At 43.0% G+C, this 14676-nt stretch overlaps 1 protein-coding gene across 1 annotated transcript in view; it reads left to right on the top strand.

The window, feature by feature from the left end:
• Nucleotides 1-13702, top strand: part of Sfmbt2 (Scm like with four mbt domains 2) — a 184561-nt gene extending 170859 nt beyond the window's left edge. Inside the window, exon 21 of the mRNA XM_059263508.1 lies at nt 10474-13702. Within this exon, the coding sequence (XP_059119491.1) occupies nt 10474-10614 (141 nt within the window). The 3' untranslated portion in view covers nt 10615-13702. The remainder of the gene's footprint in view (nt 1-10473) is intronic.
• Nucleotides 13703-14676: the final 974 nt, after the last annotated feature.

Genomic DNA, 14676 nt, shown 5'->3' with positions numbered 1-14676 from the left:
GTGGAAGGCACGAACAGGAGCCAGACAGGAGGCCTGCCTCTTGGCTTTCTGGCGTTCACTGCTCTTCCTGTCTGGGCACAGACGGGAGGCAGAAAAGGAGACGCACTTTCTGACCTAAAGAAAGAGGGTAATGACCTCTGCCCTTCATTGCAACAAACAGACAAGACAGGAAATGGTGAACAGTGCTGTAGCTCAGCTGGCACGGGGCTTATTAATAAAAGTGCACCTCCATCTTAGAAACAAACGCAAAGCAAAAGCAAAAGCTAGAAAACCCATGTAGAGGACTGCCTGGGGCAGCATTTCCCCAGTCTGGTGCTTATTCATAGTGGCACCACCAAAAATCGACAAAAAACAAGCGGAAACCTGTATTCAAGTACATGATAAATTCTATCCATATAAGTTTAAATACGCCACCATGTATATGTTGGTCCATGTGTACATTCAACATAAACTGACCAAACGCCTACTATGTGCTTTATAATGTCCAAAGTATGACGATGAAATGTGACATTCATAAAAACTCGTTTTATTTTGGTTTAGGCTCCAATGTTCCATTTTCATTTTAGAAACATTATTCTGTTGTGAGTAGAATAAGGGATAGATTTTTGTCATTTCTAGATCTAAGGTACGTGGGAACTCAAGAACATCTGTAGCATGAGTGGTTACCAGGCTCCTGTGTTGATGCCATGTGCGAATTTTCAGTGAGAAACTGGCTCGTGGGGAGGGATTAGCTAAAACACTACATTTACAGCCTTTCTTTATCTCACTGCTAAGCCCACTTTCCAAAAACATCTCAGAATGTTTCAGGGAAGTGGACATGGCTGGCACATCCCCACTGTAGATTCAGAGTGGGCAAAGGCTTCCTCCATCCACCTCCTCCGACATCAGCTAAAAGCTTTGTCCTTGATTTAGACGTTAGGTGGGCTTTAATGGATGAGTCTTGTTCCCAATTAATTTTGCATTTCACATTAGGGATTTTCAACTGTTTAAAAAAAAAAAAAACTTGCCTGCTGGGCTGTCTAAAGTGTATGGACACTTGAGTCCTTTCTGGCCCATTAGACTTTTAATGACTTATTTTTACTAATTTGTTCTATCATCATTTTGCCCAAATGACAGTGCTCTGATTGGGTGAGGCCTCCAGCATTTTCTGAGCTGTCAGATGAACTAGGTGTCTGCAGACTATTCAGCAGCCTGCACAGGAGATCACAGTGTACAGAATGCTAATAGCTGTGTGCGTTCACGCCTAGGGATGTTAGGAATTCAGAGATGGTTCTAATCACCAGGAGCGATTGCAGACATTACACACTCCCCATTACCAGCATACGGACCTTTTATCTCTGAAATGTTGTGGCAGTCTCTTAGTAAAATCTATTCTCTATAATTTCATGCTGCAAATCTGAACATTATACAGTGAAAGTCCATGCATCTGTAATGTGTTTTTAAACACACAATCCTGACGAACGTGGTCTATGTGCTCACTCACTGCCGATCGGTCCGCTCACAAGAGAAGCAGACTGCCTGAGTGAGTCGTTTATTTTATGAAAACTTTAGAGGATTGTTGACAGCTTTAGTTGTCTTTGAGGGGTTCTTCTTCTTCATTTCCATTGGCCCACGTGCTTGTCCATTTTCGTCCCGATTTGAAGGAGAGAAGTTTACCTCTTGTCAGTCCCTGGTTGTGTGGGTCTATTTCTGAGCTCCTGTGACAGTGTCATCACGGAGTGCCATGGTGAAGCAGAACCACATGCTTACTGGTCAAAAGAAAGCAAACAAAGACAGGAGCATCCTATCCAGTGCATCCATCTGGATCAGGACATGGTCCTCCGGATCAGGTCACTAGCCTAAAGCCCATCAGCTTAGCATTGAGGAGGGACCCTTTATATTCATACCCTCCCAACCCAGATATCTCCACTAAGGAACTGCCATATCCTAATCAGAACTCTATCCAAGTAAGTGTCCGTTTTCCCTGTCCTAAGTGTGACTTTCGTGACATGTCATATCTTATTCCTTCAAAATGTTCTGCAGTTATGGTGAGTCTGCTTAATTTTCGTGTGTATTTTGTTCAAGTCCATGTCCTTAAAATTAGTCATCCATTAGTGATTCTGTTTAATATAACAACTGATCTGCCAGAATTTATAAATGACACAGGAACATATTTATAAAAATTCAATCAACTGTGAATCTGGCGTATAACCTACATAATCCATTAGGGAAAAAAAAAAAGCAAACTTCTTCCAAACTGAACCAAAGATTACCTCTGAAACACCTGGTACAGGGGGATTCCCTGCTCACTCTTCTATGCTTTACAGTGTCATCTCTGTGTCCCCCTTTACCTAGCTTTTTCCTGTTTACACCTTTCTCTTTCCTAGCTGACCATGAGATACAACAAGCATTGACTATATGGAATCTACAGCAAGAGTGAGTCCAAAATAAGGGTTAACCTAGGGTTAGTCTTTGCACAAGAGTGACAGCCAGACGTTTCAGTTGCCAGACCTAGCTGTTTTCAGCAGGCAGGCAGCGTGGAAATTAGAAGTCTGGTTGTATTCTGAGTAGCATGGTCTTCTCAAAACCATGAACCCCATGAGTCGTATTTCCCATCATTTAGGGAGAATGGGAAATGAATTGAGAACATAGAAGTACTAATCATGGACCTTCAGGTGGTTCAAATATAGACAGACTGCATTTTAAGCACTTTGTACCTCTAGATATAAGGCCTAGTTTTGGGTGAATTTTTACCAGGTAAGAAGGAAGGTGAAAGTTCGCTAATTAATCAGATTGTTTAGACTTAACCCTTTCCCTCTGCACATCATCTTGTAGAAAGGTTTTTGTTCAGCTTAGCATTTAGGAGGGACCCTTTATATGTCCAGATGTCCAAAAGCTGCTTCTGTAGAACTCAGGTAAGCCAGCTTCTAGAGAGTTTCAAGGTCGTGGCCTCCATCTGCTTCTCTTCCAGGTTGCCAACCTTGCCATCCACACCCGGCAGTATAGACTCTTTCCCACACTCCAACCCATGACTTTAAAGCTAAAACCCCCTGTAAACCTGGGCCTTCCATCACTGCTGCTGGCTGAGTGGGAGAGGGGAGCTAAATGTTCCTTCCCATTTGTTCTCTTCAGAGGAAGTCTAGCAGGAGAAGTGGCCATGCGCTGGGGCCAGGACAGGAGGGGCATCTGATCTGAAAAGGTCAGAGAATGACATTTCAAGGCCCTTGACATCATTTTTAAGTGGCCTCATCCAGCCTGCATGGCGTCTGTTAGGTCTGCCATTCTCCTTAATGCTGTGACCTTAGGGCAGCCTTTACCACAACGTTGCGCAGTGAGCTATGGAACCCTGCCCTGGAGAAAGGATGGAAAGAACATCGTGTTTCTTTGGACAATTAAGCTGACTGCCCAGTATCTTCTATGTCAAGTCACTGTGGAATCATTTTCTGAATTGTTTCTTCATCTCATGACTTTCATTTATTTTATGTGTGAATGTATGTGCTCATGTGTTCATGTATACATGTGCACATGTTTGTATGGAGGCCAGAGGTCAACATCTGGTAGCTTCCTCAATCATTCTTCACTTTATTATTTTTGTTAGTTTGCTTTTTTTTTTTTTCCGAGACAGGGTTTCTCTGTGTAGTTTTGGTGCCTGTCCTGGATCTTGCTCTGTAGACCAGGCTGGCCTCGAACTCACAAAGATCCGACTGGCTCTGCCTCCTGAGTGCTGGGATTAAAGGCGTGTGCCACTACTGCATGGCTTTCACTTTATTTTTTTTAAGATTCTTTTTAAAATAGTGTCTGTCTGTCTGTCTGTCTGTCTGTCTGTCTGTCTGTCTCTCTCTCTCTCTCTCTCTCTCTCTCTCTCTGTGTGTGTGTGTGTGTGTGTGTGTGTGTGTGTAAGTTTGAGTGCAGATGTCCACAGAAGCCAGAAGAGAGCATCAGATCCCCTGGAGCTGAAGATAGAGCTAGTTGTGAGTCTTCAGCAAGAGCAGCAAGTACTTGTAACTATTGAGCCATCTCTCCAGGCCCTCCACCTTATGTTTTTTGAGACAGAGTCTCTCACTAAATCTGGAACTCTGTGATGGGGCTAGACTGACTGGCTAGCGCACCCCAGAGGTCTTACCATCTCTTCCTTCCCAATGCTGAGATTACAGTCATGCACAGCTGCACCTAGCTTTCACAGGGATGCTGTGGCTCTGAACTCTGGTCCTCACATTTCTATGAACACTTTATTAATGAGCCATCCCCAGACCCGGTTTTCTTTTACAGCACTCACAGCCAATAGCTGGAATGCATAATTTAAAGAATGTACACATAGGTGCCAAGCATTTAGCTCTTATCATCTCATGGTTTGATAACAGAATTCTACACACCTACAACCAAGGTTTATTAGTTCTCTTACCTGCATACCTTAATAGATTAAAAAGAATTAAAAGACAAAACAGTATCAGTGGGGTGTGTCTGGTAGACAGAATCTTCTCATTATTTCCACCTTTTCCTTTAAGTCTCCCTTCACAGAGTGTTCTCATTTCTGTGGTTAAAACTTGTTTTTAAATTGCTGACTTACTGTGATGTGGACATACATCTGCTTTGGTAAAGATGTTGAGTGCCCCTAAGCCCAATTTATTCTAATTCTTTTTTCCTTTTTATTAATTTTATTATGACAGTTTCATGCCTGTATTTAATGCATTGTGCTTTCTCTCTGCCCCCTCCCACCTTCTCTTACCTCTCCTCTGTCTCTATCAATTCCTCACTCTATTTTTTAGTGCCTTTCCCCAAATCAGGACTTTTGGATATGTAGCCATTTTCAGGGCCACCTGTGTTTGGAACTATCCACAGGAGTCTGGTGGGGTCATCAGTGGGAACATGGTTAAACAGTGAGAGGTAGGGCCACCCGGAGGCTTTCCTCCATCCATGCCTGACTGTGGAGGGGCCATTTCTTACGCAGACCCAGTCCAGGTATCCACGGCTACTGTGAGTCCATGATTGTAATGGCCGTGCCTTGTCCAGAAGATGATTTTGAGGTTCTTTCCCCTGCTTTCTGCTACAGTATTCCCTGAACCATAGAAAGGATAGTTTAAAATGCCTGTTTGGGACTGAGCACTCATCTGTGCTTATTCTCAGCATCTTGAACAGCCATGAGTCTCTGCATTCACCACTCTCCACTGAGAAGAATGGCTTCTCCCATTAAAGCTGGGAGTAGTATTTGTCTATGGGTAGAAACATACATATTTAAAAGGCAGCTCAACAGTATGTCAATTTAGCCAAACAACAGTATTCAGCTCCCAGTTTCCAGCACACATGACTCAGTACTTATATTCTATTAAAATTCTACACACTGGGAACTCCATTTATAAGGAAGATGAGAATGCTCACAGATGTCCCGTCATTCCCTAAAATGTTTTCCCAGTATCTCACTGCTTCCCCTCCATATCCTCACCTTTCAGCATGTCGGCCATTTTAGGGAACAGTCACATGCCTTCATTGTGCCTACTTGGCAGGGTGTAGTACATCATAGGAGAGTAAAAACTTCCAGAGAGAAGATTTTTTTCCCAAGTCTAGAGAGGATTGTTAACAGGAGGAGTTGGAATGTGGAAGGAGAGAGATAGAAATGATGTAAATATAGTACTTACATATGAAATTTTCAAAAGAATTAAAATTAAAAAAAGAGAGGATGCCATTGATGTCTTCATAGCCAGTCATATACAAACCAACTCCTCATTGTCTTGGAATTGAGAGTGACCTCCTTGTACAAGGTGCTTTTTGAACAATTGACTGATAACAACACTGGAGGGAAATCCCAACACCCCACATATTTATATGGGCAGGCTGCAGTTTCAAGCACTTCTCACCTTTGAGTCTTGGGCCTGGTTTTTAAAATTAATTCTTCTGAGCTAAAAAGCAGAGTGAAGGGTCTCTCTGATCAATCATATCGGTTAGGTTTAATGAGTGAGCCTATGACTAGAGCTTCATTCAGCTGTTAGTTCCCATTCTGCACCCTGAGATGAAAGGTCAGTGTCTGTGTAGATTTCAAGCAAGCAGGTTCTTGGGGGAGAGCTTCAGAGATGTTCTCTGCCGCATCTACTCCGGGTCGCCCACTTCAAATTCACATTGTGGAGTATATATTCTTCTCCACTTTCCATCAACAGATTCAGAACCGACTCCCCTTTTAAACGTAGGATTGATTTGAGGCAGCAGGTACAGACACGATTTGGAGATGCTCAGACCAGAGGAAAATGGTGATGTCAATGACAGTTAGGATGTTATAGTTTAAGGAGAGAAATTGTAGAAGAGATAGCATTGAACTGGGTTATGGAAGAGATGTCAGTTACAGTAGCCCAGGAAACCCCCACTAGCTGAACAAAAGACTCAAAGCTGGGTGGGGAGGTGGATATCCTTGTAGATTGGGGAGAGTGAAGTAAGCTTGGCACTGAGGCTCCTGGAGCAGGCAGTGACTGCAGGGTTGGAAAGAAACCATGGGAGCAGAGACATGGCAGGTATGGCTGACAGTGAACGACAGTGGATAGTGAAACATTTTCCTGGAAACAACAGGAGATGACCTCCCACAAAAAAGACTATGTTCCCCCCTCAAATCTGGACCGTAATGGAGCAGCTCTTCACCATTTAATCTTGAGGACCAACTTCATTATTTATTATTTGTCACCTGTGTTAAACATCTATCCATTCAGAGAATGTTTGGGTGTTGTTTGTGTTCTCGATACTGTACCCAGGTCAATCAAGTACATGCCGGGTGAGCCGAGGAATTGACAGACATGATCACTGTGGTACTGTCTGAATGTGCAGAAATCCAGTACATTTATTTCAAGAATCAAGTAGCTGGTGTTTACGGAATAGTTTTTTAAAGTGAGCCACACTCTGGCAGTGTAAAGAATGGTACATTTTTGTGGGTGGTTTAAGGCACCTAGCATGACCACTTTAGCTATTAGGAAGGAATTGGTGGTCTTAAAACCTCATAAACTTTACATTTTATGCTCAGTAGGTATTCCACAAACTCTTCCCAATAGTAAAGGAAAAGTTCTGGAAAAGACTTAAAAGTGGAGTGGGCTTCTTCACGCCCCTGGTGATCTGGATCTATTATCTACTTAAAAGTCATTTGTGTTGAGGGTAGAGCCGGGAAAACACAGCAGCCACCAATATCAACATCTCTTGCTTTGTTGATGCTTCCAAAACTGTGCATTGTGCACTCTTGGAGTGCCCTTGCTGACTTTATTAACTTGGTCTGCACCTTCCACTTCCCGTTTCTCCAACTACTGCCATCCTTAGCAGTAGTGGTGCAGAAAGGTGAAGTGACGTGGAAGAAGAATATGGGAAAAGGGGAAGTCCGTATATAACATGAAAACACATGGGAAGTTCATTTGTTTTCTGTATGGCTGTGTATGAGACTGATCTACTTATTTTTGAGGTTTGATAAGGTCATATGTGTCTTTATTCAGACATAGCTTATTCCAATAGCACAGCCTGTGCTCATCTATAATTTAAAAGTAAATAAATTCACAGCGATACTTTTAAGTTAGTGTTCAATTTTTATTGCTACTGCACTTATCAGGTAATATTGTGGATTTGGGGTCTAATGAGGTAATAAACTCCCTTGCTCCTAACATCAGTCCTTAGATAATAAATGATACTTCTCTTATCATTTGGCTCCTCACTGCTACATCCTTTATATATTTGGGGACTTTTCTTATTATAGCTTTAGAAAATAAACAATTTCTTTAAGATGGAAGATCTCTACATGAAATTCGTTGACAGGTGGTTTCTATAATATTGCCTAGGCAATGGTGAAAGGCTGTTGAGTCCTTATGGTTCACAAGAGCCCAGAGCATAAGACTTCATGTGGCTGAAGTTCTGCCATGCTGAGTTCAGTTTATTACCACTCACTCTTAGCATCACTTCAAGCCTCTGATCTCACTAATCCTTAGTTATTCCTGCTGGAATATGAAGCTTGCCTTAGGAAATAGGAAGAGCAAGTTGCAGTTAAGCTCAGCCACACAATCCAATGGCATCTACATGAACAAACCAGCTTGCAATAGGAAGCAAGCTGGCAGAGACATATACTAACAGAATGATCTAGGGCTTTGGAGTGAGTTTTTGTGCCCTTCCTCATAGAGCAGATTTAACAATCACTTGATGGATATCACTGTAATATGGCACCTATTTTGTGTAGATACAGCAAAGGTGTAGTAGAACAGGGAGAAAACAGTCCTAAATACGAGTGCATCTCACTCTGAGGATTGGGTGTGTACACAGGTATGTGTGGGTGTGTGTTTTCATGATGGACATCTGCTTCTAGGTGTAGGATTCCTTAAGCAGTTTTTAGAAACCTAATCTATCTATCTATCTATCTATCTATCTATCTATCTATCTATCTATCTATCTATCTAGATCAGTTCTTGCTATAGAGCTCCGAGCTCTGGCTAGGCTGGTACTCATTCTTTTGGGACTTTGGATGTGGCCTTTCCTCCTAAGACTGCTAAGATGTCTGCTGAGAAGCCTGTTGTTATCTTAGAATGATTCCCTAATGTGTACCTTGACACCTTTTCGTGCTGTTTTAGAATTCTCTTTCTCGTGGGTAGTTTGACCACACTGTGCCCTTTTGTGGTCTTTTGAGCCTCCTGGACCTGAATGCCCATACTTTTCTTAAGATTTCAATTGTTTAGGACTATTATTTCATCAATTAGATTTTCTGCCCCCACCCCTGACACTCATTTGAATATTAGTTCATTTAGTGGCGTCTCCTAAGGCTCAGCTGCTTCCTCTCCACCTCTTTCCTTTTGTGTCTGAATGTGTTATCTCCCAGGACTTCTCTTCAAGGTGGGAGTTCTTTCTACCTATGTGGTTGCTGAGGCTCCCGCCTGTATTTGCTGCTGTTGAACTCACTCAGTTCTTTAGCTCCAGGGCTTCTCTTTGGTTCTTCTTCCTAATCATCATCACTTGGCTAAATTTGTCATTTTAGTAGGCGCTGTTCCCCTAATTTCATTGAGTTGTCTGTCTGTATTCCCTTGTATTCCATTTAACTTCCACGGAGCCATTCTTTTGAACGAAAAAAAATGTTCATTTTGCTCATTTCTTTAGGTGTGTGTTCCTTGTTATGAGGTTCCTCCAAAGGCATCATGTAGTCTTGATTTTTTTCATATTTTTATGTATCTATATTGATATTTATTGTACATCTAGCAGCTCCTTTAGCTCTAATAGTTTTGGAGGGTAACTTCTGTAGTAAAAAATTTTCCTCCAAAGATGTTTTTCAGGGGTGTTTGATTGGCATATGACACTGACTTGGGTTCCATTTGAATAGAGCATAGTCTCATGGTTTCATCAGCAATAAATGGTGGTTTAGGGCATGGTACATGTGGCACTAGTGTTATAGACTGGCCATTTTTATCACTATGTGGCAATGGGAAAATATAAGTGGGCCAGGTAGATATAGCCCACGTGTCAGTGTGTGTATGTGTGTGTGTGCGTGTGTGTGTGTGTGTGTCTGCCTGTCTGTCTGTCTATACACACATACATACATACACAACACACACACACACACACACACACACACACACACACCACACGCACGAGAGAGAGAGAGAGAGAGAGAGAGAGAGAGAGAGAGAGAGAGTGCGTGCATGTATTTTCCTCTAGAAAATTACAGTATGTAGTTGATATTTCCATTTTTGGTGTCCTATCACCTGTCCTGTGATATCAGATCTTACAAACTAGTAAGAAAACTTTTACTTTTTAGTATCTGGCCATTTTATGGTACTCAGATTAGCAAAGAAGGACCTGGTCTGGAAAGAAGAAGTTGCTGTTCTGGAATGGGATACTGAGCTTGGGAAACAACCTCTGGAGCCTCCTACCTGTTCCATTGCTTGTCTCCACCAACAGAAGCTTAGGAATTTCAGGGGAACTAAAATATTCTTATCAAAATTATTTTGAGGGCTGGAGAGATAGCTCACTCAATGGGTAAAGTACTGGCTGTGCACTCTGGTGACCTGAGATTTTATCCTCAGAACCCGCATACAAACGAGAGACAATAGTGTACATGTGTCTGCAATCCCAGCACACTCCTGTGAAGAGCTGAGAGACAGAGACAGAATTCCAGGCCAGCTAGCCTGGCAGAGATACCCTGTCTCAAACATGGTAGAGGGTGAGGACCAAGACTCAAGGTTTTCCTCTGACTTCCATCTATATCGCTGTTCTCTCTCTCTCTCTCTCTCTCTCTCTCTCTCTCTCTCTCTCTCTCTCTCTCTCACACACACACACACACACACACACACACACACACACGTGCACGCACACACACACACACATTTTATTAGCACAAGCATTCAGTAGTTACCAAGTTAATCGTTACCTATGATCATATGCTCCCAAATTCAAAGCAGGAAGAGCAGTTCTTTACACGATTAGCTCCAGGACAAAGCTGAACATGGCAAACACATCCTCCAAGTATGTCCGACTTCTCTGACATGGTTTTATCTCCGGCAGGACATCGACGGCCAGGCACTCCTACTGCTGACTCTACCAACCGTGCAAGAGTGCTTGGAGCTGAAGCTGGGACCTGCTATCAAGTTATGCCATCAGATCGAGAGAGTTAAAGTGGCATTCTATGCCCAGTATGCCAACTAGCTCAGCTTGCCTGGGGTGGTGCCTGATTCTAATGATGCTGTGTTTCTGAAGGTTTCCAGAAATGAGACCTTGATTTTCTAGGTGCTGTGAAATAAATAGTACATTCATTGAGCATCTCCAAAAAGCAAGAAGCCCACGACCTCCTTCATGCACCAGCCTCTTTGATAGTTTGATGTCTCTAAAGCACACAGAAGGACCGCAGCAGCAGTTTCTGGGACTGTAGCGAAAGTTCTGTCTCAGAACTTTCCCGGCTCTGGACTTGCTTCTTGATCTCCGAGTTTCATTTCTCTCCCACCCAAGCTAGGCAGCTTCCTGTAGGCCAGGTTTCCTTACACTGAGGTCCAGGTTCTTGGAAAACTGAATTGGACTGAGTCCCTCCACGCAGAATCCCTGACTTGCCGGCAGTTTTTGCCTGACTCGCTCTCAGGCTCTTTCACAGCTCTATCTGGCCCACACATGCAAACTACTGTGGTTTACAGTCACCTGCTGTCCCATTCGATCTCACTGACAACTCCTTTCTCCAACACAACTGCCAGCTCTGTTTCAGGATGCCGGTATAACACGATGTGCTAAGCTCCGTCCTCTATGTCAGAGTGCCTTTCACAAGTTTGGCTGCTTACAGCAGACAGCTACTGTGTAAGCAGAGCCCAGAACATTGGCAGTGGCAAGCACTGTCCATAGTCTCCTGCAGAACCATAGATTCACTGTTCCACGATTACTGTGACCCGTCAGGGGGAGGCTATCTTAGGGAAATACCAAATTCTGTATTGAAGACAAAGCTTTCAGAGGGCCAGCATGGGAAGAAATTTGAGGAAGCATTTTGTGAGCTAGATGTATCTACTTAGAAATGGTAACACAGCTGGTCGCTGCATACAAGCCCTTCTGCACCTCCCTTCTGCTCATCTGGCTTGCCACACGGGAAGCCAGCATGAGGAAGTAGCAATGCCTAACATGATATAGCCGAGAGAACACTGGGTCTGGACTCTGTTTCTATCCTGCCTTTGCTGATGACCAGCTGCATGTCTTTGGGGAACTCCCACCACTCTGGACTCAAGCTCCCATTGAAGGAAAAGGCAGGTCACTTAGTAGTCAGGCACTGAGTAGACCATCTCCCCTCAGCCTTCTCGTGCTTGCTAGATAGGAGTCCAGGTGGACCAAAATGGGAAAAAGTGGGGCCACAGAATTTAACCTGCCGGTTCCCGCATTTCACTCCCTTTGAGGTTGCTCATGAAATTTCACTAAGTCATCTATAGAATAATCAGTGATTATAAAGTTTGCCCAGTCTTTTCTGTCCAGCACTTCCTCTGTGTTTTCTCACAAGTGGTTCAACATGTACTTCCAAACCCCAAGGGACTGAGGTACATTATGACATGGAGGTCACCTCCCTGCCTTGTCTTTTTAAAACCATGCAAGGAAACCAAACTTTTACTCTGTTTAGGAGTAAATGTTGATTTTGGAAGCTTAACTTCCCACCTATATGGATTTTATTGTTTTGCTTTCTGGTTTTTCATGTTTTGTCATACTTGTGTTGGTTTTTTCTCTCTGACTAGAGTCTCAACTGCCCCAGAACATAGTGTGACATGCTGCTTGTAGTTTAGCGACATTTTAAGGCGTGGTGATCTGTCAGACTGGAGCACTGGGGTTGTTTATGCTAACCCCTCTCAGCATTGTGCAATGGGTGCTGCTGGAAGCAGAAATCAAATTATTTGTGGTTGGGACTCTTCCCTAAAGCTGCTTTTCTATTGTCAAGCTACAGACCTTTGGTGAATGGGTGTACCTAGGGACAACTGATGGTCAGATTGTGTCCTTTTTGGTGCTATAAGGATGGAGGTGCCCCATGCTCATGCCTGCATGGTTGCCTTGTAGTTGAATTTCTCTCTTCTGTGCTACATGTTGAACCTTCCTTAGCTGGCCGGCCTTCTCAGCCATATGCTTTTGGCCATAAATACTCAATCTATTGGTTGGAAAGGGTATCTATTTCAAGATGGCGTGGCATTTCTCCTGTGCTGACTCCTTGATCCTTCAATGTGCCCTTGTCAAGATGAGCTCTTTCTTTTGCATCTGAAACCTGGATGCAGCTGTGGCATTAGCAGCACACGATGTGCTTTGAGAGCAAATGCCACTTTCTCATGCCATTTCCGGTAATGACACTGAGGAGCAGGTGTTGCTTCAGAACATGGAGATTTTTCTAGAGGTCTACTGAGCCCACAGAAAGAGCCAGAAGAATATTAACAGAAAACCCAGTCAGGATATGGCCGCCATTGGTCAGAAACCCTACATCCTATGGAACCACAAGTCCCAGCCTGTCCCCATCCTTCAGCTGTGCAGTTTAATGTCAATGCCTCTCTGTACAATATCATTCCCTTCAGCCTCATTCTTAGTCTCCAGCTTCGGCAAGGAAGAGATGGCAGTAATCATACCAGAAGAATGCCCAGCCAGGGTCCACCCTCATCATAGTGGCTGTCAGTGGCAGTCAGCCCAGCCCTCCAGTAGACTTGAGAATTACGAGAGGATTGAAGGGGATGGTGTTCCTCTGGGAGATGCCAGCATCCTCCAGAGCTTTGGTCCAGGATGGTGTGCTCATCATGTGGACAACAATTTTGTTACCAGATTGTAAAGTGGATTTTGTTTCTCTCTAGACTCACCTCTCCCCTGCTTCTGTCTTAAACACGGGGCTGATTCCCAAGGAACAATTTGTTCTTTACCCCCATTACTATGGCAGAAAAAGAAATGGATCTTACATACATACTCCAAATACCACCACAGCCTGTACACCAAAAACATTCTACTCTAAATATGGTCAAACGATGCCCTCCCGCGTATTCCTTCCTGGATGGTATCATTTCATTATCTCTCTGATTATCTTCTGGGACCAGAGTCCTCTCCTTCATGTCCCCACACCTTGGGTACATCACACCTTTCATTGCCTCCTATAACCAGCCAAGCAGACGCCCTACAGTCTGTGCCATGCAATCGAGGAACGGAAATGTCACCTAAACTTAAATAATGACAGTCCATCATTTATTCCCACTCCAAAGTTTAGCAAGTTTATTTTAGCCCTTAACTTCCCGGCTGCATTTGTGCTGTATTGTAAAAAAAAAAAAAAAAAAAAATCCTGTTCACAAAATAAAACATACCCCGATCAAAGCCAAGTACACTGGCATTGCATATCTTTGCGAATCATCAGTGGTGTCCTTCAACACAGCATCTAACCTAGAGCTCACAGAACTGGTCTGTCACTTTTCAAATTAGATGTCTTTGATCAATTTGACTCACAGACAGTATTTGAGCTCTATTTAAGTCCCTAGACCTTATTTGATCATATTGGAAAAATCATTTCCCGTGTTTGCTTTGATTTGGTTTTCAATAAATTAAAATGATCCACACTCTAACACTGCCACATCTGACCTTTACTGCCATCTTTACATGGTTCCTTTTGATCAGCCTTTTGAAGATAGGCCCCTCCTAATCTGTCTCAGAACTTTGAGGGGTCTATGAGACAGATACTGGGTTTGTCTTCTATCTTACACCAAACATCCCTCCTGAAAGTTGTCCCTTAAATTTGGAAGAACTCGGGGTTTTCATACTTATTTTATATAACACCCATTTATATTTATTTCTGTATATAGAAATAGAACAAAACAGTAGTAGGATCTTTGTTGTGGTTTGACATTGCTGCTTTTGGGTTAGGATAGTGAATTTAGGTTCCAATCACTCTCTATTCTGTCTTTGGAGAGCTGTGATTGAGTGTGCAATTATTTGGAAGGAGAAAATGTAAATTAAGATATCTGTAGTGTTTGTGGAAGAAGTCTCTGGGGACATCTGCTGCTTGTGTCTCTTTGGTGCAATAATTAAGTAGCAAGGAGAAGCTGAAATGGCAACCATACAATCTAGTGGTTCTCTTACAATTCCTTTCTGCTCACAAATTTTCTGAAAATTACTCTCTTTAACTGGGTTAACTTTTTAAGTTGCTTAATTCTCAGAGCTTTTAATACTAGGGTGGTTTAGAGGTATCCAAAACATGCTATTACAAAATGAAATTGTATGTGTGACCCATTTAAT

This window comes from Peromyscus eremicus, chromosome 5 (assembly GCF_949786415.1).
Source record: "Peromyscus eremicus chromosome 5, PerEre_H2_v1, whole genome shotgun sequence".
In the NCBI taxonomy this organism is placed as follows: Eukaryota; Metazoa; Chordata; class Mammalia; order Rodentia; family Cricetidae; genus Peromyscus; species Peromyscus eremicus.
The sequence above is the reverse complement of the archived record's forward strand: the minus strand, read 5'-3'. Positions and strand labels throughout refer to the sequence as shown.